We start from the raw sequence: 26645 nt of genomic DNA, 5'->3' as shown, positions 1-26645 counted from the left end.
CAGCCCCGCCCCTTGCCCTCGCCGGTCCCGCCCCTCCTCTCGAGCCTCAGCGCTCAGCATCGCCCGGCCCCCCTCTTCCCCTCGCCCGCCTCGCCCCGCCCCTCTCCTTCGCCCCCGTCCCTCCGCGCGTGCGCGTTCGCTTACGAGCGCGTGCCCGCGTCTTAAGTCCGGCCGGCGGAAGACGAGCCCAGAGACGGAGCGGAGCCGTCGCGCCTTGGTGACGTCGTGCCGCCGGCGCGGGCGGGTGACGTGGCTGGGCCCGTTGTCTGTGTGTGGGGCTGAGGGGCCCCGGGGGCAGTGGGGGCTCCCGGTGGGGGCAGCGGTGGGGCGGGAGCGCCTGGACATGGCGCTGAGGGGCCGCCCCGCGGGAAGATGAATAAGGGCTGGCTGGAGCTGGAGAGCGACCCGGGTGAGGAGGGGACCGGGAGGGCCAGGGGCTGGGGAGGCCGGATGGGCCCGGGACGCGCCTGCCTGACCATCACCCCCTCCTCTTGTCCCCTCACCCAGGCCTCTTCACCCTGCTGGTGGAAGATTTCGGTAAGAGCCTCTTCTGCCTGCCTGACCGGGGCTGTGGGGGCCCACCCCTGCGCCCTCACTCACCAGGGTCTGTCCTTCCCTACTGCTTTCCTTTCCTCATCGCAGGTGTCAAAGGGGTGCAAGTGGAGGAGATCTACGACCTTCAGAGCAAATGCCAGGGGTAAGTGGCTGTACACCAGGGCTGCCCCTTACACCCAGAGTGCTGGGGAAGGTCCCAGAGAACAGGGCCCCTTAGGGAAGGCAGTGCCAGGAACCCTACGTTATAAGATCTGACATAAAGAAGCAGCCTTGCTCTCTGAGTGCCCGCCTGCTGATCAAACTGATAACTTTCTTTTCTCCCAATCTTTCCTTAGCGCTTCCCTTTTTGTAGCAGCCCCCTCCCCACCCCTAACCATCCTTTAGTTCAGCTGCTTTCTTGGCCTTGCAGCAGGAAGACCCAGGGCACGCAGTGCCTTTTGTGCGGTTGTGTAATGTATTAATTTCAGTGTGTCCATGTGTGTCTGGCTTTAATCCTGACACAAAGTCATCCTGTATTGATTGGTTGGGGTGACAAGGCCCCTCCTGGGTGCCCACACTTAGGATCTTGTCCCAGGGGGCCTGCAGAATAGAGGTGTAAGAGAGTAGCAACAGTAGCAACAGTGACTGAACCAAGAAGTCTGCTTTAATTTCCTGGAACAAAAGAGACTGATGTAGGTGTTCATTTGCTTTCCTGACTTCATTGGGGCCCACAAGTGAGAATTAGTGCCTCAGTTCCTCATCAGAGTTTTTGTTCTTGTCTTTGTATTCTTACCCTGTCCCATCCTTGACCCTCAGTTCCAGCTTTTCTTCTCTTACCCAGAACCATAGACTTCATAAGGAGACTGGGTGGACTCCCGGAGCATCACAGCCAGAAGCTTATGCTTAGCTCTGCCTGTGGCGGGCCTTTGGTGTATGAGAGCACAAGGCCACTTCAGACACAGTATTGGGAAGAAGCCAGGGGAGAGGTGGGATCACAGCAAGGACACCTGAGTGATGACGCAGTGCAAAGACTTAGTGAGAGAAATAAGGGAATGCTGATTGCCTTCTCCCCTTTGGCTGATTTGGCTCTGCTGCTTACTTCCCCCAGCCCTGTATATGGATTTATCTTCCTGTTCAAATGGATCGAAGAGCGCCGGTCCCGGCGAAAGGTCTCTACCTTGGTGGATGATACGTCCGTGATTGATGATGATATTGTGAATAACATGTTCTTTGCCCACCAGGTCTGCTGGACTCTGTGCTTTGTTTGGAGGTTGGGATGCTGCCATTTTTTTGCTTGGGAAGTGGAAATAGAGGAAGACAGGAGGAGGAGATAGGCAGATTCTAGGGGCGGTGGCTACAGAAACCCTTGCAGAAGGAACTGAACTCTAATTCATTAAAGGGAACAGCTTCAGAGTAGGGGGGTATGTGAGTCCACTCTCTGTGTCCTCAGATACCCAGTGCGTATTTGGTAGGTGCTTGTTAAATAAATAAACATTAGGCAAAGATGAAGAGAGCTGAGAAGGGGAGTTGTCCAGATATGACTGACCTGCTTTGGATCCCCATTCTTGATGTATATGGGCTTGTGGCTTGCAGTGAGGGGTACTGTGTATGGGTGACTATTCTTGATTTCACAGCTGATACCCAACTCTTGTGCCACTCATGCCTTGCTGAGCGTGCTCCTGAACTGCAGCAACGTGGACCTGGGACCTACCCTGAGTCGCATGAAGGACTTCACCAAGGGCTTCAGTCCTGAGGTAGGCTGTAGTGCCTTCATCCTGGCTCACAGCCAGCTGGGCAGATCTGACCCTGAGGGCCACTGGGAATACTACCACATGATACTGGCTACTATTAGGCTGTTTCTTTTTGTTTCTTTTTCAAATGATCATTTATATTACATTAGACTCTTAAATAAATTGTGTAAGGCCATTGTTTTTAGGCACAGTTGTGGGGAAAGAGACAGGCTTAGGGAAGGAGGAGACTTTCCTTAAGTCACACCATGTCAGAACCTTCTCTGTCAGGACTTTTCCTCTCAGGCCATGTTGCTTCCTAGTATCCACGAATTACCATGCAAGGCCAGCACAGTCCATCTCTTTGGGACTCCAGAGCTCTTTTCTGCCCCGAGAAACCTTTTAAGAAAGTTCATCTGGAATGCCTCCAGGCTGCTCTCTGAAGCTTTGCCTTCCAACCATAGTCCTACCTAAGGAGAAATTATTCTGATACAGCCTTATTTTCTTCCCCGTAGAGCAAAGGATATGCGATTGGCAATGCCCCGGAGTTGGCCAAGGCACATAATAGCCATGCCAGGTGTGTGGGAGCTGTGGGAGCTGATGTGGGGTGCGAGTAGGGGGAGTATCATTTGTTGGGCCTTGACTCTGTGCTTCCCCAGGCCCGAGCCACGCCACCTCCCTGAGAAGCAGAATGGCCTTAGTGCAGTGCGGACCATGGAGGCGTTCCACTTTGTCAGCTATGTGCCTATCACAGGCCGGCTCTTTGAGCTGGATGGGCTGAAGGTCTACCCCATTGACCATGGTAGGCACCATGAGCTGGAGGCCCGTTGGGTGTCTCTGCCTACCTCCTAGGGAGCTGGGGCTTAGGGCCCTCTGGTATGTGGGACCCAGTGGCAGGGGTTGTGGGTACCGACACCTGGCCCTGGCTGGGGTTTCACCCTGCACCATATTGCCTGACTAGCTCCTGACTCCCTGGCTCAACTGCTCTTCCGTGTCTTCCTTCCCACTGCTGGCCTGCCCAAACTCAGGGTTTCCTTCTCGCTGATTCCTTGTCTTGGTCTCCACTAGGGCCCTGGGGGGAGGATGAGGAGTGGACAGACAAGGCCCGGCGGGTCATCATGGAGCGTATTGGCCTCGCCACTGCAGGGTAAGGGCCCTGCAACTGCCCTGTTCTACCCTCTGGAGCTGTACCTACTTTGGGAGGGACAGAGAGTATCCAGGTGATTTGTAAATTGCAAGGCCATATGGTGAATCTGGCAAGATCAGGCTTAGATCATGGGCTCTCAACTCCTTGTCCTATTTCCTGCCTGGGCTGCCTATGGCCTGCTCCTCGGTGGGCTGGGGGAGGGGCAGGCCTTGGTGGAGCCTTAGGCAGCCCAGGTCTGCTAGTTCACTTCCTGATAGGCCCCTCATACAGCTTGTTGGAAGGTACCAGCTCAGGTGCCTGGCGTGTATGGCTAGTCGCTGCCTGCCTGTTGGGGTGGGGCCTATACCTACAGCTGCAGGTGTGACTGCAGGGAGCCCTGCCAGGATATCTGCCTCAACCTGATGGCGGGGCCGGGGCAGGAGCTGCTCTCACGGCTGCGGCTGTGACTGCAGGGAGCCCTACCACGACATCCGCTTCAACCTGATGGCAGTGGTGCCCGATCGCAGGATCAAGTATGAGGCCAGGCTGCATGTGCTGAAGGTGAACCGTCAGACAGTACTAGAGGCTCTGCAGCAGGTAGGTGCCCTTTCTCCCTGGCCCCTGCCCAGCCCAACCCTCCCTGCATTCCTCCTCCCTTCCCCCACAACATTTGTCTCTGATTCCCAAACACACTCTTTTGTAGATCTGGGCTTCAGCTAAACACATCTTTTCTTTGATCCCCTTGTGGGAAAGGTGGGACTTGGAGTGGGGAGGGAGAATAGCTTCTAAAAGGAAGTTTGCATTTGGGTGTTTTATTTCCCTGTGAGTGAATGGGTGGAGCCAAGGCCATTATTCCTTTAGGTCCTCAGCCCTTAGCTGTTTAAGGTAGAAGCCTGGGTCTACCCTTCCTCCTCTGAGCCTTGGATTCTGTTGTTAGCTGATAAGAGTAACACAGCCGGAGCTGATTCAGACCCACAAGTCTCAAGAGTCACAGCTGCCTGAGGAGTCCAAGTCAGCCAGCAACAAGTCCCTGCTAGTGCTGGAAGCAAACAGGGCCCCTGCAGCCACTGAGGGCACCCACACAGGTACTGGGGGGTTTGGGACATCTTGTGGGCCTCAGAGCCACCCCCTAATGTCTGACCTGGGAGGCCTAAGCCGGGCAAGTCTTTTTCTGGGGATGTCCTTGGGCAGTGTTTTTCCCCTGGCAGAAGGTAGAGGGAGAGCAGTCCTTCCCTAAAGAAAGGCACCTGTAGGCCGGGCGCGGTGGCTCAAGCCTGTAATCCCAGCACTTTGGAAGGCCGAGATGGGCGGATCATGAGGTCAAGAGATCGAGACCATCCTGGCTAACATGGTGAAACCCCGTCTCTACTAAAAAATACAAAAAACTAGCCGGGCGAGGTGGCGGGCGCCTGTAGTTCCAGCTACTCGGGAGGCTGAGGCAGGAGAATGGCATAAACCCGGGAGGTGGAGCTTGCAGTGAGCCGAGATCTGGCCACTGCACTTCAGCCTGGGTGACAGAGCGAGACTCCGTCTCAAAAAAAAAAAAAAAAAAAAAAAAGGCACCTGTAAAGGGCTGCTATTACCACAGGTCCCTGGGCCCTTCTCTGTAATGTACACTCCCTTTCTAGTTTTCTCTAGAGGCATTTTTTTTTTTCTGCCTCTTTTTTTTTTCCCATCTCATTCTTTTCCCTGTCTCGTTGCGGGATCATGACTTAGAGCTTGCTGACTTCCATTCCACTGGCTGGCTCGGCTGTTCTTCCCTGGGAAGTGCTGTTCCACAGGGCTGGGGAGACCGTGAGCTTTTCTTGGAGATCCTACCGGAAGTCCTGCCTGTGTTCTTGCCCTGTCTCAGATGGTGCAGAGGAGGCGGCTGGTTCATGTGCACAAGCCCCATCCCATAGCCCTCCCAGCAAACCCAAGCTGGTGGTGAAGCCTCCAGGCAGTAGCCTCAACGGTGTTCCCCCCAACCCCACTCCCATTGTCCAGCGGCTGCCAGCCTTTCTAGACAATCACAACTATGCCAAGTCCCCCATGCAGGTAAGCTGGGAGCACCCTTGCAGGATTCTCTACTTGATTCTCTTGAGAGGCTGCAACAGGCAATTTTCCCATGTGGTTCCTTGGTGTTCACCCTTGGCATGGCTGGGTCAAGCTGCCTGGGCCTGGGTTGCTAGGTTCCTCTGCCTGATACAAAAAGGCCCCACAACAGCAGGGGCTTAGGGAGGCAGGGAGAGCTCCTTTGAATTTAATCTGGTTACGTGGCTGTGGGATTAAATGTTTAGGTCATGCTCCTTGGTACAACTTTATGGGTTGGGTTTTACTGGCAAAATAAAGGCTTGTGTTTCAGGGCACTCTGTTTCTCTTAGAACCCCTCCGTGGGTTTCTATACAGTGTAAGTGGGTGGCAGCCTCCCCACAAGCCAAGGACAGGCCATGGAACACCTGGAGGGGTTCCGCTGACTCAGTCTGGAAAACCATGTTTGGCTTTCTCTCTGGCTGTGAGTGTCTAGGCTCAGCCTGGGCTGAGCAGCGCTTGTTTGTAACTGCCCTGGTCTTTGTCCCAGGAGGAAGAAGACCTGGCGGCCGGTGTGGGCCGCAGCCGAGTTCCAGTCCGCCCACCCCAGCAGTACTCAGATGATGAGGATGACTATGAGGATGACGAGGAGGATGACGTGCAGAATACCAACTCTGCCATTAGGTCAGCCCCAGCTTTCTAAGGCTACCAGGCTCTGGGTGCTTCAGATCGCATTTTGAATATCTCAGTCTGTGTCTGAGAATGCCCTGCAGCAAATAATGTTGAGTACCTGCGAAGTTTGAGGCCCTGGAGGAGGCTGGCATAATGGGGCTGACCCAAAGTCTCCAGGAAGTTTTTGGTGGACGGGGGGGTAAGCATATAAGCATAGATCATGTCCTATTGGAAGTGGCCTTTTAGCCAGGCCTTGAAGGATTGGTTGGGGCAGGGATGGATATGTGGGTGGTGGAGAGGCAGCTTTGCTGGAACACAGGGCATTGGCAAAAGGCCAGGAGTGAGATGGCTGGAATAGAGGAGGTATCTTTTGAGGACACTTGGCTGCAGCTGACAGAACTTGATGCCAGGCTTAGCAAGGCTAGTTCAAGCTGCTTAGACCAAGTATAAGGAGTTTTAGGGTCAACCCCTGGAGGTCGGGATGTGTTTAAGCCATTCTGGGTACTGCTGGGTATGGTCACCTGGCCCGTTCCCTTGCTTCACATCTTCTCCGGCCCCACAGGTATAAGCGGAAGGGAACAGGGAAGCCAGGGGCATTGAGCGGTTCTGCTGATGGGCAACTGTCAGTGCTGCAGCCCAACACCATCAACGTCTTGGCTGAGAAGCTCAAAGAGTCCCAGAAGGACCTCTCAATTCCTCTGTCCATCAAGACTGGCAGCGGGTCTGGGAGTCCGGCTGTGGCAGTGCCCACACACTCGCAGCCCTCGCCCACCCCCAGCAATGAGAGTACGGACACGGCCTCTGAGATCGGCAGTGCTTTCAACTCGCCACTGCGCTCACCCATCCGCTCGGCCAACCCGACGCGGCCCTCCAGCCCTGTCACCTCCCACATCTCCAAGGTGCTTTTTGGAGAGGATGACAGCCTGCTGCGTGTTGACTGCATACGCTACAACCGTGCTGTCCGCGATCTGGGTCCTGTCATCAGCACAGGCCTGCTGCACCTGGCTGAGGATGGGGTGCTGAGTCCCCTGGCGCTGACAGGTAGGCCTTGGACTGGCTCACTGACCACTTGGTGCACCCAGGAGGGAGGAGGGAAGTGGCCAAGTGACCACCAAGTGTCCTGCACTCTAATGATTTTCTTGTGACTTTTCTTCCCAGAGGGTGGGAAGGGTTCCTCGCCCTCCATCAGACCAATCCAAGGCAGCCAGGGGTCCAGCAGCCCAGTGGAGAAGGAGGTCGTGGAAGCCACGGACAGCAGAGAGAAGACAGGGCTGGTGAGGCCTGGTGAGCCCTTGAGTGGGGAGAAGTACTCACCCAAGGTGAGCCTCCTTTGTGGCTTTCTCCTTTAATCCTGGCGGAGGGTAGGGCCTGAGCTCCTCCTGCCCAGGTGCCAAGTTCTTGATGGGAACTTTGGTGTGAAGATTGGCTGGAGCCATGTGCCAGGAAGACTTTCTGGGTTGGGTGGTGGCAGGGGCCTCTGTAGGCATGGACTTGCTGCTCATCCTTGCCTCTAGCTGCCTATTGCTCGTGGGGCTTTGTTGCTGGCCAGCCCCCATCAGAGGTGCAATGCTGGGTTTTGGCAGGAGCTGCTGGCACTGCTAAAGTGTGTGGAGGCTGAGATTGCAAACTATGAGGCGTGCCTCAAGGAAGAGGTAGAGAAGAGGAAGAAGTTCAAGGTGGGTGATCTCTCCAGTTGCCTGATCTGGCCTCTCCCAAGGTCCGCTGGTGGCTGCTCTGGCAAGATTGGCTCCAGTGCTCTCAGCCTTCTCCTTTCCTACAGATTGATGACCAGAGAAGGACCCACAACTACGATGAATTCATCTGCACCTTTATCTCCATGCTGGCTCAGGAAGGTGAGGCGATGTGTTGCTGGCTTAACTGGAATGCCCTGCTGAGGGCCATGTCCTTCAGCTCCCCTCCCCTGGCCTCTCCTGAGACTTGAGCAGACCTTGGGGCACAGGGAGGGCCATGAGAGCCTTAGCTCCTGGCCTGAGGCAGCCAGCACCTGTTCAAGGGTCTCTGCCTCTCCACAGGCATGCTGGCCAACCTAGTGGAGCAGAACATCTCCGTGCGGCGGCGCCAAGGGGTCAGCATCGGCCGGCTCCACAAGCAGCGGAAGCCTGACCGGCGGAAACGCTCTCGCCCCTATAAGGCCAAGCGCCAGTGAGGACTGCTGGCCCTGACTCTGCAGCCCACTCTTGCCGTGTGGCCCTCACCAGGGTCCTTCCCTGCCCCACTTCCCCTTTTCCCAGTATTACTGAATAGTCCCAGCCAGAGAGTCCAGGCCCTGGGAATGGGAGGAACCAGGCCATATTCCTTCCATCGTGCCCTGAGGCCTGCCACAGGGCAGATCAGCCTCATAGTGCTCAGGAGGCAGCATCTGGAGTTGGGGCACAGCCAGGTACTGCAGCTTCCTCCACAGCCGGCTGTGGAGCAGCAGGACCTGGCCCTTCTGCCTGGGCAGCAGAATATATATTTTACCCATCAGAGACATCTATTTTTCTGGGCTCCAACCCAGCATACCACCATGTTGACATAGGTTCCTACTGACTATGCTTTCTCTCCTAGGAGCTGTCCTGGTGGGCCCAGGTCCTTGTATCATGCCAGGGTCCCAACTACAGGGTCCCAGCTGGGGGTCTGGGTGGGCCTTGGGCCCTGCTGCTCTAGCCCCAGCCACCAGCCTGTCCCTGTTGTAAGGAAGCCAGGCCTTCTCTCTTCATTCCTTTTAGGAGAGTGCCAAACTCAGGGACCCAGCACTGGGCTGGGTTGGGAGTAGGGTGTCCCAATGGGGTTGGGGTGAGCAGGCTGCTGGGATCCCATGGCCTGAGCAGAGCATGTGGGAACTGTTCAGTGGCCTGTGAACTGTCTTCCTTGTTCTAGCCAGGCTGTTCAAGGCTGCTCTCCACAGCAAGGTTCTGGGGCTCTTCGCCTTCAGTGTTGTGGCCCTAGCTATGGGCCTAAATTGGGCTCTAGGTCTCTGTCCCTGGAGCTTGGGGCTCAGAGGAGCCTCTGTCCAGCCCCTCAGTATTACCATGTCTCCCTCTCAGGGGTAGCAGAGACGGGGTTGCTTATAGGAAGCTGGCACCATTCAGCTCTCCCTGCTACTCCAGCTTCCTCAGCTTCTGCAAGGCACTCAGGGTGGGGACAGCAGGATCAAGACAACCAGTTGGAGCCCCTGTGTTCCAGAGGGCCTGATGCCAAGGGGTAATGGGCCCAGCAGTGCCTCTGGAGCCCAGGCCCCAACACAGCCCCATGGCCTCTGCCAGATGGTTTTGAAAAAGGTGATCCAAGCAGGCCCCTTTATCTGTACATAGTGACTGAGTGGGGGGTGCTGGCAGTTGTGGCAGCTGCCTCTGGGCTGAGCACAGCCTGACCCCTCTAGCCCCTGTAAATACTGGATCAACGAATGAATAAAACTCTCCTAAGAATCTCCTGAGAAATGAACCCTCCTGTGGTTGCTGGCCTGAGATGTGGAGGCTGGGCTATACGTGTGTGGTGGGAGGAGGGGCCTTACTAGACCTCGTGGGCTTAGGGCCCTGGGACCAGAAAGGTAAGAAGTATATGATCCTTGAGTGTCCAACTGTCGGGCCAGGGATCCTTGGGATCCTAGGCCTGGGATTTAGGACCTGAGCTGAGGAGGGGCTTCAGGTGGACTGTAGACAGGGTGTACTTTCTGGGCAGAGGGCCATGGCTTTCACCAAATCTGTGGTTTTGCAACCTGGAGAGGTGCTGGGACTTTGGGTCAAAGAGGCAGGGCTGCCTCTAATCTTGCCTGGTGTGTTCTCCCTGGGAGGACGCTGGGCATCTCTTCCTTGTTGCGTTTGGACAGGTAAAGCAGGTCAAAGCTGCCACCTCTGTCTAGCTCTCTGCCAACTGCATCGTCTGCTGAGGCTGCTGCAGCTCCTCACCACCCCCCTGGCAATGAGTCCTGCAGAGGGGTCCTCATGCAAGCAGCTAAGGCACAGCTGGACTGCTTAGAAATTCAGCTTTAATGGCCTCGCCCTTCTGTCTGAGTCTAGTAGTCCAGGGCACAGATGAGGGCCACACCACGCTTTATCCAGTGTCGCTGGGGCTGATGGGTGGGGATCTCCACAGCAATGACATAGTTGGTGGAGTGTCCTGTGGTTGATAGTGTTCCTGGAATGGGCAAGAAGGGGGACGGGTTAGGTCATGCCCTATTACTACTAGAGCAGAGATAGTGTAAAGGCAGAGCAGTGGGCAGGCTAAGCTGAGGACAGGGAGGGGGCCCTGACCCAAGAGGAAAGTTTCCTGCCTGGTGAGGGGGTCTGGCCAGGGTTCAAGCCTGCCCAGGGTTACTGTATTGGGGACTGAAGATAGGGATGGCAGAGTTGATGCCACTTTTCATTCTCCAATGAACCCAGTCCAGACAAGTTCCTGCTCTGGGCCTCAGTTACCCCTCTGAACTCCCAATGACAGGCTGGGGCTTGTAGGCTCTTGGGGCCCAAGGTGGGCCTGCTGAGGGAGGCGTGTAGGATGGGAGCTCAGGGGTGCTCCCCACAGCCAGATGGCAGGCCTTGGGCATTAACCTCCCTGCTGCTTGCTGGCCTGGCCCAAATCTCTGTTGTCCTTCCTTGTTCAGCTAACCTGGATCAGTCTGACTGGCTTGGGCTGGGCCGGGCTGGGTTAGTCCAGTGTCCCCCTCCATAGTGTAGGCTCCCGCCCCAGGCCTCATACCAGCACGAGTCAGTGTCTTGTAGATGGGGCACAGGTAAAAGTCCTGGTCCTGAGCCATGCGGTTGGGTGTTGGCAAGAGCCAGATAACGGCCATCTCTGTGTACAGCTCCTTGGGCTGAGACTCGGCCAGCTGGAAGGCCTCTGGATCCCAGCGGGCACCTTCCAGGAATAATCCATGGATATAGCATCCTACTTGGGGTCTTTGTGTTAACTCCGATGGTGCCTCAAGCATCACCTGTGGGTAGACACAAGACACACCCCCCACACACAACAATACCCAGAATCTGGGTTAGGAGGCACAAAACTCCCTTCTGAGAGCTGCCTAATGCTGCCTGCCTGCCCATCATCATGTACCTACCACTTTAGCCCAGGGCCTGTGGTCTGTGCCCTGCCCCTGTGGATTTCTGATGGACCCAGGCCAGACCCGTTCCTGGGACTCATGGCCTTTTCTGGCTTGGGTCTTTCCATGCCCTGGCTTAGGGAGCCCCCAACTGCCAACCAACCGTGGCCTAAGAGCCTCTCCTCTTTGGGCTGTACTAGCCTGTCACCTGACCTGGCCCCTGGCTGTACCCAGACCTTGAAATCAAAGGAGATGGTGTCGATGGAGATGACAAATTTGCGGGCAAAATTCTGCAGAGTGCCTGTTAAGAAAGCCTGGGGGAAGAAGAAGCCACTGATCCAGAAGACAGCTGGGATGCCACCTTGGATCCAGGCCTGCAGGAAGTCCAGGCGTTGCAGCAGGTCCATGACCCATGAGGACAGAGGCTTGAGCGATGGGTAGGCCTTGGCACTCCAGAGCTGAGGCACAGTATTGTTGTACAGGCTGGCAGCCATCAGCTCCAGCTGCGAGGACATCACCACCAGCCCTTTGAGTGCCTTGAGTAGGTCTTGCAGTGTCTGTGTGATCACCTGCAGCAGCCGATTGTACCTGTGAAGCCAGTGGCAAGAGAATAAGTAGTGGGCTGGGGTCGCGTGGCAGTAGCTATGCTCCCCAGCTCAAGGCCACAGACTGAAAAGCAATGGCAAAATAGAGAGACTAAGAGCAGAGAACTGGATCAGGTGGCCTGGGTACAAATCCCAGCTCTGGCCCTTAGCAAATGTGTGAACTTGGACTTGGATAGCTTACTGAATATTTTGGGGCCACAGTTTACTCGTCTACAAAATGTGAATAATAAAAATATGGCTGAGTTGGCTGGGCGCGGTGGCTAACGCCTGTAATCCCAGCACTTTGGGAGGCCGAGGCAGATGGATCATGAAGTCAGGAGATCGAGACCATCCTGGCCAACATGTTGAAACTCCGTATCTATTAAAAATACAAAAATTAGCTGGGTGTGGTGGTGCACACCTGTAGTCCCAGCTACTCAGGAGGCTAAGGCAGGAGAATTGCTTGAACCCGGGAGGTGGAGGTTTCAGTGAACTGAGATCACACCACTGCACTCCAGCCTGGCAACAGACAGAGACTCTGTCTCAACAACAAAAATGGCTGAGTTAGAGGTGTAGCACTTGGCATGGCACCTGGCCCATAGTAACTCCTGTTGTCATTTCTCTACAGTCCAGTGGCCACTGACTTGGGGCGGGGGTGTGGCAGGGTGATTACCTAATGACCTCTTGTACTAGCACTGTGTTCATTGATTCCTCATACAACACTGGGTACTTGGCCATCACCCATTGCAAGTTGATAGGCTCAGGCACCTTGAGCAGAATGTTTTGGGTGACGTCCTCCACTATCTGCAGGGGCAAAGGAACACGGGGGATCAAGGCTGGCCCCCTTATTCCCTGTGGGATTCCACATACACAGAGCTCCTTCCCACAGGGGAGTGGGCAGGATGGTGGAGCCCAGCCCGTCCAGCCCTTGGGCCCCTTCCTCTGACACCACCCACCTCCTCCCGGCCCCGGCCGCCTGCAGAAGATGATTTGGGTTGCAGCTGGATGATGGTACCCAGGAGAGCGAATGTCTCGTTCTGGGCAAAGGTGATGTTGGCATTGTCATGCAGGCCAAAGATCTCAGGCATATCATTGAGTGGGAGGCTCTTGATGTAGGAGAGGTAGCCCTAGGAGGGAGGAGGCCAACATGGAAGCCCCTGGCTTGCTCCACCCCAGCCTTCAGAGTTACCCTCCAATGGAGCACATCCCCACTTGTCATATCCCCCACTTGTCACTCCTGCTTATAACCCTTATGCATGTCCCTGCTCTTGGGACTCCAGGCCTCTGAGGCACTGTGTGGCATGGCCCTTGCTTCCCTCTCAGCCCCCTTGTTACTGCCATCCATTCCCTGCCCCTCTATTCAGTGGCCCAAATTTGTCAGGCTCCTTCCTGCCGCAGGCCCTTTGCACTGATGACCCACACAACCCAGCCCTGGCTCATGGCTTCTCCCCACACATCTTAGGGGAAGCATCATTTCTGTGGCAGCCCTCCCTGACTATGGAGTCTGGGCCTTGTTACCATCTTGGAGGAGCTGCCCCAAGCCTCCACTGAGTAATTCCACCCAGGAAGTGGCTGACCAGGAGTTCACTCACAGAGGCGAGCCCCAGTGGGCAGGGACTGACTCCCTCGCCAAGGCTGTCTTTGTGGGATGGATTGATTGATGAAAAGAAAGCTGATGGAGGGTGGGGGCTGCGTCTCCTCCCACCCAGCACCAAGGTGCTCATGGTACCCTAGAACCCCAGCCTAGCAGGCCCCCCCTGTGCAGCCCTTTGGGCTGGACTCACGTGGAGGTCGTAGGTGGGTGGGATCTGGTGGTAGATGCCCGAGGCACTGTAGCTGTGCTCAGGGGAGAGCACGTCAGGGTTGTAGAAGTCCTCCAGGATGTTCATGATGCAGCGCCGGTCCCAGTCATCAGTGACACGGCCCCCATAATTGATCTCCCCTGCCGTGTACTTGAGGACCTATGGGGTGGGTGGGTGAGGGTTCCCCTAAGTGCCCAGTCCCCCAAGCCCCAGTCTGCCCCAGGCCCACCTTGTAGGGGATGTCATCATATTCGTCCAGGAACATCTTGAGCTGGCTGATGCAGATGCGCAGGTCTCCGTCGGTGAATTCATAGGGGATGTTGAAGCCCAGGGGCCCAAACTTACGGCGCTCCAGGGCATTCCCATGGAACAAGCACAGAGACAGCAACAGAGACTTGAACTCCATCACCTGGGGGAGGTGGGAGGCAGGGGAGATGAGGAGCCGGGACAGGGGCCAGGTAGGGTGGGTCTGCGCCAAGTGTGCCTCACCTTGTGGCAGGAGTTGAGGAAGTCTTCACCAAGGCTACTGTAGGACTTCAGCAGGTTGGCCTTGACACCGCGTGGCGGCTCAATGGTCATCTTGGAGCCATTCTGCAGGATGGACACTGGGAACTTGTTGCTGGGCAGGCTGGTGAGCCAGAGGCGGAAGTCCCTGTGTACCTGATGGCCATGGCTCCATGTGAGCATTGAGATCCATACCTGGTGGCCATCCTGACACCAGGCTGCCTCCTGCTCAGGGACCCTGAGGTGGGTCAGGCGCGGCTGCACAGACAACTGGTTAACAATTGGCCTTTTGGGCTGGGCGCGGTGGCTCAAGTCTATAATCTCAGCACTTTGGGAGGCCGAGATGGGCAGATCACAAGGTCAGGAGATCGAGACCATCCTGGCTAACACAGTGAAACCCCGTCTCTACTAAAAAACATACAAAAAATTAGCCAGGCGTGGTGGCGGGCGCCTGTAGTCCCAGCTACTCGGGAGGCTGAGGCAGGAGAATGGCGTAAACCCAGGAGGTGGAGCTTGCAGTGAGCTGGGATCCGGTCACTGCACTCCAGCCTGGGCAACAGAGCAAGACTCCGTCTCAAAAAAAAAAAAAGAATTGGGCTTTTGGCTGGGCGCAGTGGCTCACGTCTGTAATCCCAGCACTTTGGGAGGCCAAGGCAGGCGAATCACGAGGTCAGGAGTTCCGAGAACAGCCTGGCCAACATGGTGAAACCCCGTCTCCACTAAAAACACAAAAAATTAGCTGGACGTAGTGGTGGGCGCCTGTAATCCTAGCTACTCGGGAGTCTGAGGCAGAAGAATCACTTGAACCCGGGAGGTGGAGGTTGCAGTGAACCGAGATTGCACCACTGCACTCCAGCCCTGGTGACAGAGTGAGACTCCATCTAAAAAAAGAAAAAAGGGCTTTGGCAAGTCCCAGGTCACAGTCTGTGCTGGGTGTCCCTGGGCAAGTCACATCACCACTTGTACAGGTAACTGGGGGTGGGGGTCGATTGAGAGGATTAATGACGTCAATGTGTGGCACATGTCAGTGGCTGAGCCCATGCAGCAGAGTGCTTTGCATGATTCTCTTATTTTTGCCTCATTAGTCCCTGATGGATGCAGAGGAGGCCCCAGTGGGTCTGTGATGGACAGAGCAACACACCTTGTCGGGGTTGATGTGCTCAATGAGGCGTTCTAGGGCTGGCATCCAGCTTGGTGCCAGGTGGCAGTTCTGGAAGAAGACCCACTTGCCCCTCTCTATGGAACTGCGCATCATGGCTTCTGCCCGAGGGCCCTGCAGGGGCAGGAGCACTGAGCAGGGGGGCAGTTAGCCCACCCTCCAGCCCACTCCCTTCCTCCCTGCCTAGCCCTGACCTGCCCCTGGCCCAGGGAGATGGCAGAGAGCTTTTTGGAGAACTTCATTTCTTCGGCAAACTTGTAGAGGTCGGCAGCAGGGTCTGTGCCAGGTGACAGCACAAAGATGAGGGGCGTGGTGGAGTTGGAGTCTTTGAACACCACTGACAGGTTGGCTGTCTGCAAGGGCAGGGGGAGATGCTGAGACCACCTGGGGCTGCAGAGAGATCAGGGCAAGGGAGGGGGATCTGGGGTTCTCAGAGTGATCCCCAGTGGCTTCCTGGTGGGGGCTGGAACCTCTCAGAGCCTTTAGGGAGCAAGCAGGGGTCCTGGCCTGGCCAAGTGGTCTATCCAGATGCAGCCAGGGCCCTAGGACCCAGGGCGGGGACGAGCTCAAGGTGCCAGTCCTGCCAGGGTGCCAGCACTTGCCTGGGGCTCAATGAAGCGTGGCTCCAGGTTGGTGGCCACAAAGTCCTGCATGGCGTTGGTAACCTTATCCCTGCGCAGGCAGCGGAGGACTAGCAGCTTCTGGAACTGGTCTAGGTACTTGTCCCAGATGCCGGGCAAAGGTTCCCTGCAACAGTGCCCCACACCTCCCTGAGAGCCAGCCTATTGGAAGGAGGTTGGTGGCCCCAGGGATTCGGCTGGCTGTACAGCTGGGGAGAGTGGGCTATCCCAGGGATACAGCACTGGGGACACAGAGGAGATGTGGCCACAGCTGCCGGGCAACCCTGGGTGGCCCCTTAGAGAAGGCTCTCAGACAAGCCTTTCCTAGGGACTCGTCCCCTCGATGGGCTCAACCTGCCATATTCTGGAGCCCAGCTAACCGGTGGGGCTCAAGGCTGTCGAAGATGACCCGGAATTCTGAGAGGTGCTTCACAAAGTCGGAAGAGAAGGAGGAAAAGGTTGGCAGGTTCGAGAGTGCTAGGACGTCTCGCCAGGCCCGGTCTGACAGCCAGTCTGGTGCTGGATTCTCAGTCATGATCTGGATAGAGCCCCCGGACAGGAGGTAGCGCCACTCACTCTGGCAGGGGACAGGAGGAGGCTCATGCCCAGGCCCTGGCCAGCTCCTCCTGCTCTGGGCACCCCCCACCCAGTAGTGTCTCTCCAACCACCCTCACCTGAATAAACTGAGTCTCCCTTGGGGGCGGTAGTCAAACAGGTCTGGGTTAGTGTTCCCACCCTGCCTTTTCCTGACCGTGTGCCCTTAGGGCAAGAGATGTGACTTCTCTGGGCCTCTGCCTTCTCATTTGGGAGTAGAAAGAATCAGAAGGTTGACTGCTTCCCAGGCCAGAGTCCTGTGCCAGGCACGCAGTTAGGGCTCTGGCAGTGGTGGCTGTCACTCTCACTGTCTCGGCAGGGCTTTCCATTGAACCACGAAATGCGTGGGGCTTCATGAGAGTGTGAGTTCCTGGCCAAGCAGGGGTGGGAGGCTCAGGACAGTCCGTCCCTGGTGACAGTCTTCGTGCTCACCAGCACACTCAAGGCTCGAGAAGGCCTGTGCTCACAGCATTGGCCTTCTTGAACCTTGAGCCATTGGTTGGAGCACAATTAACCCAGGGTCTTCCGGCTGTTTTTATTTATTTATTTATTTAGAGACAGAGTCTTGCTCTGTCTTCCAGACTGGAGTGTAGTGGCACAATCTCAGCCCACTGCAACCTCCACCTTCTGGGTTCAAGCGATCCTCCTGCCTCAGCCTCCTGAGTAGCTGGGATTACAGGCATGTACCACCACAACCAGCTAATTTTTGTATTTTTAGTAGAGACCAGGGTGGTCTTGAACTCCTGGCCTCAAGTGATCCACCTGCCTTAGTCTCCCAAAGTGCTGGGATTGCAGGTGTGAGTCACTGTGCCCAGCCCTGGCTGTTTTTAATCAAGGAATTGTGTTTCCTCTGCCCCTTTGCTCTTGTGGTGCCCTCATGCCTGGCTTTCCCTTTCCTTCCAGCCTATTCTCAGGCCCTACCACAGGGCCACCCCTCAGGCAGTCTGTCCTCGGCATCTCTGCCAGCACCTGGTTGATTTTGCCTTCGTTCATCATGATGCGAACACATAGCAGGAAGGCAAACATCAGCTTGTGCTTCTCAAAGAGACTGCGGCAGACGTTGCTGTAGAGGCTGTAGGTCAGGTAGCGGTTGATGTTGGAGATGCGCTTCTTCAGGTTGTCTGTGGAGTGGAGAAGTGATGGCAGCGTGGAGAGGTGAGAGGAAGGAAGAGCCCCGGGGTCCAGCCCAGCCTAGCCAGTCTCCCCAGCAGCCGTAGGGGCAGCCTGGGCCTCCCCTTGGGCACTTGGTGTTCCCAGTGAAGGGGCTCTGAGGAGGGTAGGAGTGCTGTGTGCATTCTTATGTATTGTGAGTCTAAGAGGAGAGTGTATGCCAGTGAACACAGTTGTGAGTCTGTGTGTGCCCCACAGTGGAAATGTGTCCACATGGGTCATATCTGTGCAGGGTAGGAGCCTGGCATGCTGGTGCTACCTGCTCTCTCTGAATTGGCAATGCCTGAGAGGAAGATGTTGAGAAACCACTCGAGGGAGTACTGGTACATGGGGTCCACGTTGGCCAGGTCAGACACACAGAAGAAGAGGATCTGGGTGCGGACAGCCACGGGTATGTACTCCATGCGTGTCAGGTCAATGTCCTTCTCCGTCTGCTCTGCAATCCTGACCTTGGCCTGTGGGTGCAGTGGGTGGGGGGAGGGGTCAAAGAGCAGAAGGCAGAGGGTTTGGGGGGCAGGCCCAGGGCAGACAGGGAGAAGTGAGGGGCAGGCCCGGGGCATGCCTGGGGCAGGGGGGGGGGGGCAGGCAGCAGCTGACCTGGATCTCAGCAGCTTTCATCTTGGAGGCTTCCAGCACCTTAATGAGTTCCATGTCATCTACAGGGTTGCCCTCGGAGGAGCTGAGCCGGTACAGGATCTGGTCCTCAATGTCCTTCAGCTCCTGGCGCATCTTGGCATTACTGATAATCAGCTGGTTCTTGGCCTCCTCCAGGTCGGGTCGCTCCTCTGCCACTACCTGGCCCAGTAGCTGGTCCTCTAGGCCACTGCGGGGGGGAGGGGACACCAAGTCTGTACTACCTGGTGGGCCCCAGAGGGCCAGCCGTGAACCTGCTCACCTATCCACCTGTGCTTCTAGGGCTCCAAGAGCCTAGCATCCTTGCCAGTGTTGTCCTAGGAGGCCTAGCCTCCATCTCAGGCTTCAGGGCTAGTTCAGCGCCTGCCTTCAAAGATACCAGTTCTCAGTGAGACCTTGGGGGAAAGCCTGTAATCCTAGAAGGGGCTGAGCAGTTGGATGTGTGAATGGCTGGGATCTCAGGACAATAACTCCTTGGCAGGAGGGGGCTGTGATACCCAGGGCAAGCCTTCAGGGTGTTTTTGCCCCCTGCTTTGTGGAGAGGTTCACACTGACCACTGAAATGGAGGCCTTAGCACAAAGCAGGCCTCTGGGCTGTGGGCTGTGGGCTGTGTGTGGACGGCCTGTGAAAACCACAGTGCCTGGGCTCCTGGCAGCAAGGGTAAGAAGCAGGGTATTTGGGTTCAGGGAGCCAGAGTGTGCCCGACTCAGGGCTCTGGGGCAGCTCTGAGGATGAGGGCACAGGGCCTGGTGAGGGCTCAGCAGGAGAGAAGGGGTCCCTGGAGGAGGTGAGGCTGGTGCTAGACATGGAGGCTGGGGACCTTGGCCAGGGATCTGATGAGGTGGGGATGAAGGTTCTTAGGTGGAAACAGTGGTGGGTAGGAGGAGCTGGTGGAAGGGCTAGAAAGGCTTGGAATGTGAGTGCCTGGGGGGAAACTGGTGGAGATTTTGGGTGGGGGAAAGTCCCACTGACTCCCGACCTGGGGGTGGGAGAGGGGCAGCTGGGCAGGCAGAGGCAGAGCTGATGCTTGGGGGTTCCCGGGGGTGGGGGCTTACCTGGGCGACAGGGTGAAGTTGATAAGGGTGAGTTTGGTAGAGATCTCGGGCGTGTAGTGCGGGTTGGGCAGCTTGGTGGTGATGTACATCCTGAAGTCCTCATGGTAGGGGGTCACCGCGTCCCCCAGCTTCAGCACCGTGTTTCCCTGCTGCTTGTAGGTCTGTGGCAGGTGCGACTGCTGGGTACTGTGGCCTGAGCATCACCAGTGGGGCAGGGGGAGGGGACTGCCCTGTCCAGGCCTACAGCCACCCTGCCATCACCACTGCAGACCCACCTGCTTGAGCAGCACGGGCTCCAGGGCCGGGTCCAGCTCCTCGCCCACATTCTCCAGGAGACATGGCTTGCCAAAGCGGATGGCGTTCTCCATGCTGCGCAGGAAGTCACGGTCACTCAACTTGAACACGTCCAGCCCATTGTCCTTCTCCTGTAAGGAAAGGGTGAAAGAAGAGGTTGAAGGGACTGACAGCCAGCCTGAGGCTCTGCTGCTCACCACTATCCTTGCTAGGCCTGGCTGGGGTGGGGTGGTGGTACCTGGTGGGTGGGCTCACCATGTTCTTGATCCATTTGTTGGCCTGGCTCTGAGGGTCAATGAAGTGGGTCCAGCGCTGGGAAAACTGGTTGATGACCCCGTTCTCCACTGACAGTGTGTCGTTGGGGAGGCCAGCGATCTGTGGAGAGCCAGGCACTGGACTGGGTCAGGGCTTTCCTGCAAGCAGGGTCACTGGGGGCATCAGCATCTCCCGGCCTCGTGCTTGGGCTGTGGACTTCCCTCTCCTGACTGCATCCCCTTGGAGGTTGCGGGCAGGTAACGATGTGGGCAAGGCCTCACCCCCAGGACTCCTGCCTCTCCCCCGCTCCTGGGCTGGATACCTAACCATGGCACAGCCCCTGAGAGAGCATGGGCCCAAGGACACTGATGGCCCCAGATGGACAGAGAAATCCACAGACAGAAAGGTCCTCCTTCGCTGTGCCTTTCTGTCCTCTTGCCTACTGAGTGCTCGCTTGGTGAGACCATCTTCATGGAGCCCATACCCCAATGACCCTCCTGACCTCTGCCCATGCCTGGCCTCTGCTATGGCCTCCTGGTTCCCTCTCTTTGCCAACTCTCCCTGCCCTTCGGAGTCTTGCCCAGACACTTCCTTTAGGAAACCTTTTCTTTTCTTTTCTTTTTTGGCAATGGCAAGATCTTGGCTCACTGGAGCCTCCACCTCCTGGGTTCAGGTGATCCTCCCATCTCAGTCTCCCGAGTAGCTGTACCACCATGCCTGGCTAATTTTTGAATTTTTAGTAGAGACAGGGTTTTGCCATGTTGCCCAGACTAGTCTCGAACTTCTGGGCTCAAGCAATCCACCTGCCTTGGCCTCCCAAAGTGCTGGGATTACACTGCATCCGACCAGACAACCCTTCTAAATCCTACTGTGGACACTGCTTCTCAACCTCTACCCAATCCTTTTTTTTTGAGACAGTCTCGCTCTGTCGCTCAGGTTGGAGTGAAGTGGCACAATCTCTGCTCACTGCAACCTCCACCTCTTGGGTTCAAGCCAATTCTCCTGCCTCAGCCTCCCGAGTAGCTGGGATTACAGGCTCATGCCCCCACACCTGGCTAATTTTTGTATTTTTAGTAGAGACAGGTTTTCACCGTGTTGGCCAAGCTGGTCTCGAACTCCTCACCTCAGGTGATCCATCCACCTTGGCCTCCCAAAATGCCAGGATTACAAGCGTGAGCCACCATGCCCGGCCCATCACACTCTTAAAAGTACCCCTAATCCCTCTCCCCACATTTAGCTGTGCCACACTCAGTCCAGCTTTCTCCTCCTCTCCTACCCACCACCCTCTTGCTGGACAGGAGGGTTCAGCAGAGGCAGCTCCGAGCCAGGCCCTGGAAAGCAGGGTAGGAAGGAGGCAGAAGGCTCCTGGCCCAGCCTGGACCACACCACAGGCCCTGCCTGGGCACTCCTGCCCCTGGGGTGGGCACCTGCCACGAGTGGATCTTCACAGGGTTCCCCAGCGTCCCGATTAACGTGGGCTCGGAGGTGTGTGGGACGTTGTGGCTCTTGAGCTGCTTGACCCAGCTGTCGTAGAGCACTGTGCGGTACTGGCCCTGGGGAGATGCTAGACTCAGGACCACTCCACCACGACACCCACAGAGACCTCCCAACTCCCACTAAGCCACAGTGCTTGGCAGTTACAGAGACCTGAGCTCAGACATGGAGCCAGATACCTGCATTCTATTCCCACTTTGGGTGACTTGCTTGGCCTCTGCAAACCTCAGCCCTTCATCTGCGAAATGCTAACTATGCCCGCCTGTAATGGTGGCTATGAGGATTAAATGGGACACAGATGGCATGTTTAGAACAGTGCCTGGCACGCAGCAAGTGCAGAAGTGTGAGCTCTTCTATGTTCCCACTAGGTGGCTTTTCTGGCTGTTTTGTACACTGCTGTATCCCCAGTGCTTTACAGTGCCTGGCTCAGAGAGGGAGCCTGCTAAGTGCTTGTTGAATGACTGAGTGAGGGGAGAGCCACCTGCAGGCTGCCTGTCATGGAGGCGAGGCCTCAAGGAGGAAGGGTCTCTTTGGGAAGGCGAGGCTGGTCAGAGACACAGGTGGGGACTTCTTACCGTGAAGGGGCCCAGGTAGGCCACAAAGCCAGCGGCCACCAGGACATCGCCAGAGATGTTGTTGAGCATGTACTGCAGGTTCTCCACCGTCTCCTGCCAGCGCACCTTCTCATCCGACAGCCCGTTGATGAGCTGGAGGGGCAGCCCCGTGGGGTGGGCTCTGGGAGGCTGGGCTAGGGGCCTGGGGCTGACCCTACTCACTATAGCACCTGGGGTTGCCAGGGAGGGGGTGTGGACAGCCACCCCAAGACCCACCCTCGCCCTGGTCCCTTCTGGCCCCTGTCTGGGCCAGGCCCACCCGCAGGCCTTGCAGGAGAAGGGTGCACACCTTGCCAGCGCGGCCTAGCCGCTGCTCACACTGCTCACACTTCAGCTCCAGCTCCTCCTTCTTGGTAATGCATTCCCGGTACTTAGCCTGCATTGTGGCGATGCCATCCTCCACCTCACGAAGGCGCTGTTTTGCCTCATCCAGGATCTGCTGTGTCACCCCCAGGTCGTCCTGGGCCTCCTGCAGGGCTTGCTGTGGGGCGAAGGGCGCAGGGTTAGCTCGCCAAGTACCCCGGGGAGGGGAGCATACCCCCACCAACTCCACTCAGCCCTCACCCGCTTGGGCTCCACAGCCTTGGCCACGAAGTGGTACTTGTGCATGGCGCGCACCCACTGGCAGATGGAGGTGCAAGCCTTGGACACCTTGGCAATGGCGGCTGGCTGGAACTCTTCATTATCGATGTACGGCTGGATGGCTTTGATTACCACGTCCCCAATGTTGTCCTGAGGTGGGAAGTCTGGGCCTCAAGAGGCTGCTTCTCAAAGGTGACAGGGGAAGGGCTCTGCTGGGAGGTGGGGACTGCCGAGGGACACCCTGGCTTTTATGCCCTGTGCAGGCCTCAGCATAGATTCTTTCTCCTTAAGGAACAACACACCCCAGAAAGGCTAGCCAGAAAGGAATCTTTGGTCCCCAGGATTTTAGATCATATGATTAGGGAGGTCTTCCTTAGTATACTGCGGCAGTCTCAGGAGCCCATAACACACAAGACCCCACTTAGCTCATTTAAAGGCAAGGGCTACTTTCTGAAAGCAAGCCCATCAGCAGGTATTGGGATGAGTGAGTGATTCTGAGACCCACCAGGCTCATGTTCAACCTCAGGAGCTGACGCCGTCCCCTGGGGCTCTTGTCCCACCCAGGGAGAGTCCAGCCCTGTAATTCATAATAGGCCCAGGTATTTGCATTGTTCACAAGCACCCAGAGGTCAGAGCGTGGGCCCAGGGGAGCCTAAGCACCAGCCTTGAGCACTCCTGACTTGGGCGCTTCTCTCAGAGGGACTTGATTAGGCCTGTGGGGCCTCTAGTTTCCTGTCTGATGGAAGAGGAGAAGGAGGGATGGGATAGCCCATAAGGGGTCCAGATGCTGCTGAAATGGGTGTGGGATGTGCCGAGGGCCTGATACTGACACACAGTGGATGGTGGCCTGTGTGGGACAGGCAGCTACCTCCTAGCTAATTTCTGGGCTGCAGAGCTAAGGGGCTATGAGCTCCAGGCTACTTAACCATGGCACAGCCCCCGAAAGAGCACATGCTCAAGGGTACTGATGGCCCCAGATGGACAGAGAAACTCAGAGACAGACAGGGAAGCTGGGCCCCAGGTGCTGAGGCTGAGGGAGAGAGGGAATGACTGGGCAGATGGTGAAGGTCTTGGCCAAGGCCTGGGGGTTGCTGGGAAGAAAGGGCATGAAAGAGAATCCCCAGGCTGTGGAGACTTGGAATGACCATGAGTGACTTCCTATGGGGCACAGGAGCCTGTCCAGGTCCCAATTTCCTCAATACCTTTCTGTGGGTGGGTCTGTCCCCCTCAGGCTGAGAACTCCTTGGGGCTGGGCTCTGGTTCCAGCCATCTGCGTGGCCCTCGAGCCCTTGTGTGGTGCTGGTGGTGGGGAGGTGGACAGAGAGAGATGGGACAGAGGCCACTGCACATGCAGATGCTGTGGTGGGGCAGGCTCCTCTCCAGCTTCACTGTCCTGCTGGGCAGGCCTTGTCCTCACTCGCTGGCTGGCCAGGGTGCCTGGCATGCTTACCTTGTCAAACTTGAAGAGGCTCTCGAGGAAGCGGCCCGGGTCCTGCAGCAGCCCCTTGCCAGGCTCCCAGTAGTCATCCACCTTGGTGCCTGGCTTTTCTCCAGGCACCTTCTTGGGCTTGATGCCTTTCATGATGCACACAGCTTCTATGACCAGCTTCACGCCTGGGGGTGGCCGCTGCATGGCACGTACCTGCAGGCCCAGCCACCAAGTGGGGAAGACTCAGACCCAGTGGGCACCCCTGGGCAGGGACCCTGACAGAAAGGTTGGCCTTACCAACCAAGTCCCTACTACCACAGGACACGGGCAGATCCAGAGATCCACCGAGGTTGGCCTCAGCCCACAGTTCCTCCTGCTCCTCAACCCAGGTACCCATACTCCTACCTGGGCCTTGGGGGCTGGAACGAGGAGGGCGGGGCAGACAGCTGGGTCCCAGGGGATGTGCAGAGGGAGGGCCTGAGGACAGAAGCATATGAGAGGGAATGCCAGGAGATGTCCTGCTGCCCACCTCAGTCACGTCGTTCTTGTTGAGGTTGCGCAGGCTGGCCAGTGCCGCGTCCAGGGCTGGCAACGCCTCGTCCAGGTCCTTCTGAGCATCATCGGCAATAGCTTGTGCCTTCTTGGCCTTCTCGTTGGCTTTGATCTCCTCTGTCTGCACTGAATTCCGGGTCTCCTCAGCGATGGCTGTATCCACCTGGGGATGGGAGACACAGGGCTGTCCTCCTCCCTTTTCTCTTCTCTGCATCTCAGTCTCCCCAGATGGAAGGAAATGAGCGTTGGGGTGCCCTGTTCTCCAAGGACCCTCCAGCTGTGATAGGCCAGAGAGGCCTGGGAATATCAGGAGCCCCTTCCACCTCCTGAGTGCTCACCATGGGCCTGGCGTGTGGCTGGGGGCCTTACAAGTTTGGATATCAGTGCCCCACAGGCAGGGCCCCCTAAGACTGCAGGCACCTTCAAGCAAGACAGAGAAAGACCCTCCTCCTGCCTTTCTTCCAGCTTCTATCTGCTGGGAAATTTTGCAATGCACTGACTTTGCTGAGCAGGATACTTGACTATTCCTTCCAGAAAGCTGTCATAAGGAATATACAAACTGCAAGGTCTGCTATGAGGATCGGGCCCTCCAACGCGGGGCCCTGTGCTGGGCAGACTCCGGGTTGTGGTTATTGGAATCGTTCGGATTCCTCTGCCTTGCTCCTCACTGACCCCCTGCCCAGTGCAGTGCCTAGCACAGAAGAGCTACCGGGCAAACATTCCATGACTAAATGGATGGCTACTGATTGAGGAAGCTGGGGCACAAGGAGGCCAGATGACTTGTGGGGACCAGGCAGCTAGCAAGCCTGTGCCTGTGTGGGGGTGCTGAGCTGCCTCACAGTCAGGCATCAGGGAGGGGCTCAGGAGCACCCCAACCTTGATCTGCTCCATGGTGAGCATGGTGTCCTTGGCAGCCTCCTCCAGCAGGGGGTGCATAGTCTCCAGGTCCTCCTGCATCTTGGCTACGTCCTCAGAAGTGCGCAGCAGCTGGGGGTCGGGCCACAGAGAGGAAAACAGGTGTGGCAGGGGACAGAGCACAGGGCCTGCTGGGCCGCCCTCATTCATGAGAGAAAGGCTGTGGCCGGCAGCTTCAGTGGCCCTCAAGTTGCCCAGACAACCCCAGAGGAAGGGCATCAGTCCCCCAAGTATCTGTGGGGTGCCCTGCTCTGGCCTGGCCCTTGACTGGCAACTTTTGTGCTTTTGACGAGGGGGGAAGCCACCCACTTCAACAATGTGGGCTGCAGTTTGAAAGGCCGAGCGTGGTGTCACCCTGGAGTTAGGGCTGAGTGAGCGGGTAGCTTGCAGGCAGCTGGCCTTGTCCACAGGGACTCGCCTGGGCCCACCTTGTCGAGGCCGCTCTTCATGCGGTTCTTGGCAGTTTTCAGCTCCAGTTTCTTCTGCCCGATGAGGATGGAGAAAATATGAAGCAGCTCCAAGTAGCTCTTGGGGGTCACATAGTTGTGGCGGGTCAGCTCTGCCAGGTACTCGATGCACTTCTTGGACACTGACTGGTGGATGTACACACAGACCTGGATCTGGGGGAGTGAGACCATGGATGCCGGTCTGGTAGAGGCCCCAAGAAAGACAGGGACTGGGTGCCCACAGCCACTGCAGCCTGGGCCGAGGAGGGGACCACAGCAGGAACCTCCGTGCCTCTCACACTCACTCTGTGAGCCTCACGACCTCCAGGTCGAGGTCACCTTTTGTGCAGATGAAAAACCCCAGGCCCAGGGAAGTCCAGAGGTTAGTTCAAATTCACATAGCTATCAAGGGCAGGGCTGGCTTTGAACTTGGACCTAGGTTTCTCCCAGCTCTTGGCCCAGTGGTCTTGTCACAGCCCCCATGACCTGCCTGTCTCTGAGAGCCCTGAGGGGTTGCCCCCTCAGATACTGGATCTAGGGGGAGAGAGGGCCCACGGCCTCAGCACAGCTGGGTAGGGAAATGTTGGGACTGTCACTGTCTCAGGTTGAACCAGGCAAATCTACATCCCCATCTGTGGTCTCTGGAGTTCTATCAGGGGGTTCTTGGAAGAAAGCACCATGAAGCCCTCAGGAAATAAGGGAAACAGTACCCATGCAGCTGTGTTCCCAGCACTCTAATCATCGTGATGACCTGTGGCACTGCCCATTTACAGATGAGGAAACGGAGGCTTAGACAGGAAATACAGCCTGACCAAAAGCTTACCCTCTGTGGTGGGCC

At 56.9% G+C, this 26645-nt stretch overlaps 2 protein-coding genes across 8 annotated transcripts in view; one reads left to right on the top strand and one right to left on the bottom strand.

The window, feature by feature from the left end:
- The first annotated feature begins 126 nt into the window (after positions 1-126).
- Positions 127-9509, top strand: BAP1 (BRCA1 associated protein 1). Of its 7 annotated transcripts, none has more exons than XM_033209749.1 (17): positions 127-409; positions 508-537; positions 643-697; positions 1643-1775; positions 2169-2288; positions 2777-2838; positions 2921-3063; positions 3330-3408; positions 3915-3984; positions 4325-4472; positions 5240-5424; positions 5948-6081; positions 6632-7110; positions 7228-7388; positions 7584-7745; positions 7850-7922; positions 8103-9509. In XM_033209749.1, the coding sequence occupies exons 1-17, from the start codon at positions 373-375 to the stop codon at positions 8234-8236; spliced, it is 2205 nt and encodes a 734-aa protein (XP_033065640.1). In that variant the 5' UTR covers positions 127-372; the 3' UTR covers positions 8237-9509. The 7 variants fall into 7 exon arrangements, with proteins under 7 accessions (XP_033065640.1, XP_033065664.1, XP_033065629.1 ...); XM_033209738.1 differs by having other exon boundaries at positions 133-409; positions 3861-3984; XM_033209744.1 differs by having other exon boundaries at positions 134-409; positions 3861-3984; positions 7228-7343.
- A 526-nt stretch (positions 9510-10035) lies between these two features.
- The window catches only part of DNAH1 (dynein axonemal heavy chain 1), an 88465-nt gene continuing 71855 nt past the window's right edge, over positions 10036-26645 (bottom strand). The window contains exons 54-79 of the mRNA XM_033209791.1: positions 25790-25981; positions 25323-25433; positions 24424-24609; positions 23916-24107; positions 22448-22615; positions 22173-22364; positions 21845-21976; positions 21203-21328; positions 19776-19895; positions 19502-19651; positions 19227-19387; positions 18135-18360; positions 17797-17992; positions 17337-17488; positions 16154-16350; positions 15756-15900; positions 15348-15506; positions 15136-15267; positions 13980-14150; positions 13720-13899; positions 13473-13649; positions 12645-12815; positions 12362-12492; positions 11341-11692; positions 10765-10999; positions 10036-10206 (exon numbers count right to left, since the gene is read on the bottom strand). Of these exons, the coding sequence (XP_033065682.1) occupies positions 10085-10206; positions 10765-10999; positions 11341-11692; positions 12362-12492; positions 12645-12815; positions 13473-13649; positions 13720-13899; positions 13980-14150; positions 15136-15267; positions 15348-15506; positions 15756-15900; positions 16154-16350; positions 17337-17488; positions 17797-17992; positions 18135-18360; positions 19227-19387; positions 19502-19651; positions 19776-19895; positions 21203-21328; positions 21845-21976; positions 22173-22364; positions 22448-22615; positions 23916-24107; positions 24424-24609; positions 25323-25433; positions 25790-25981 (4476 nt within the window). The 3' untranslated portion in view covers positions 10036-10084. The remainder of the gene's footprint in view (positions 10207-10764; positions 11000-11340; positions 11693-12361; positions 12493-12644; positions 12816-13472; positions 13650-13719; positions 13900-13979; positions 14151-15135; positions 15268-15347; positions 15507-15755; positions 15901-16153; positions 16351-17336; positions 17489-17796; positions 17993-18134; positions 18361-19226; positions 19388-19501; positions 19652-19775; positions 19896-21202; positions 21329-21844; positions 21977-22172; positions 22365-22447; positions 22616-23915; positions 24108-24423; positions 24610-25322; positions 25434-25789; positions 25982-26645) is intronic.

This window comes from Trachypithecus francoisi, unplaced genomic scaffold (genome assembly GCF_009764315.1).
Source record: "Trachypithecus francoisi isolate TF-2019V2 unplaced genomic scaffold, Tfra_2.0 Lachesis_group0, whole genome shotgun sequence".
In the NCBI taxonomy this organism is placed as follows: Eukaryota; Metazoa; Chordata; class Mammalia; order Primates; family Cercopithecidae; genus Trachypithecus; species Trachypithecus francoisi.
Note: the sequence above shows the minus strand (reverse complement) of the source record. Positions and strands in the feature narration are given on the sequence as shown.

What these genes read in the sequence shown, in the direction of transcription:
- BAP1 (XM_033209738.1), top strand. Translation starts at nt 373, where the DNA reads ATGAATAAGGGCTGGCTGGAGCTGGAGAGCGACCCGG. An exon ending in TACTAGAGGCTCTGCAGCAG is followed by an intron (nt 3,985 to 4,324) that starts GTAGGTGCCCTT and finishes TTCTGTTGTTAG; the next exon opens with CTGATAAGAGTAACACAGCC. An exon ending in GAGTCCCCTGGCGCTGACAG is followed by an intron (nt 7,111 to 7,227) that starts GTAGGCCTTGGA and finishes TTTTCTTCCCAG; the next exon opens with AGGGTGGGAAGGGTTCCTCG.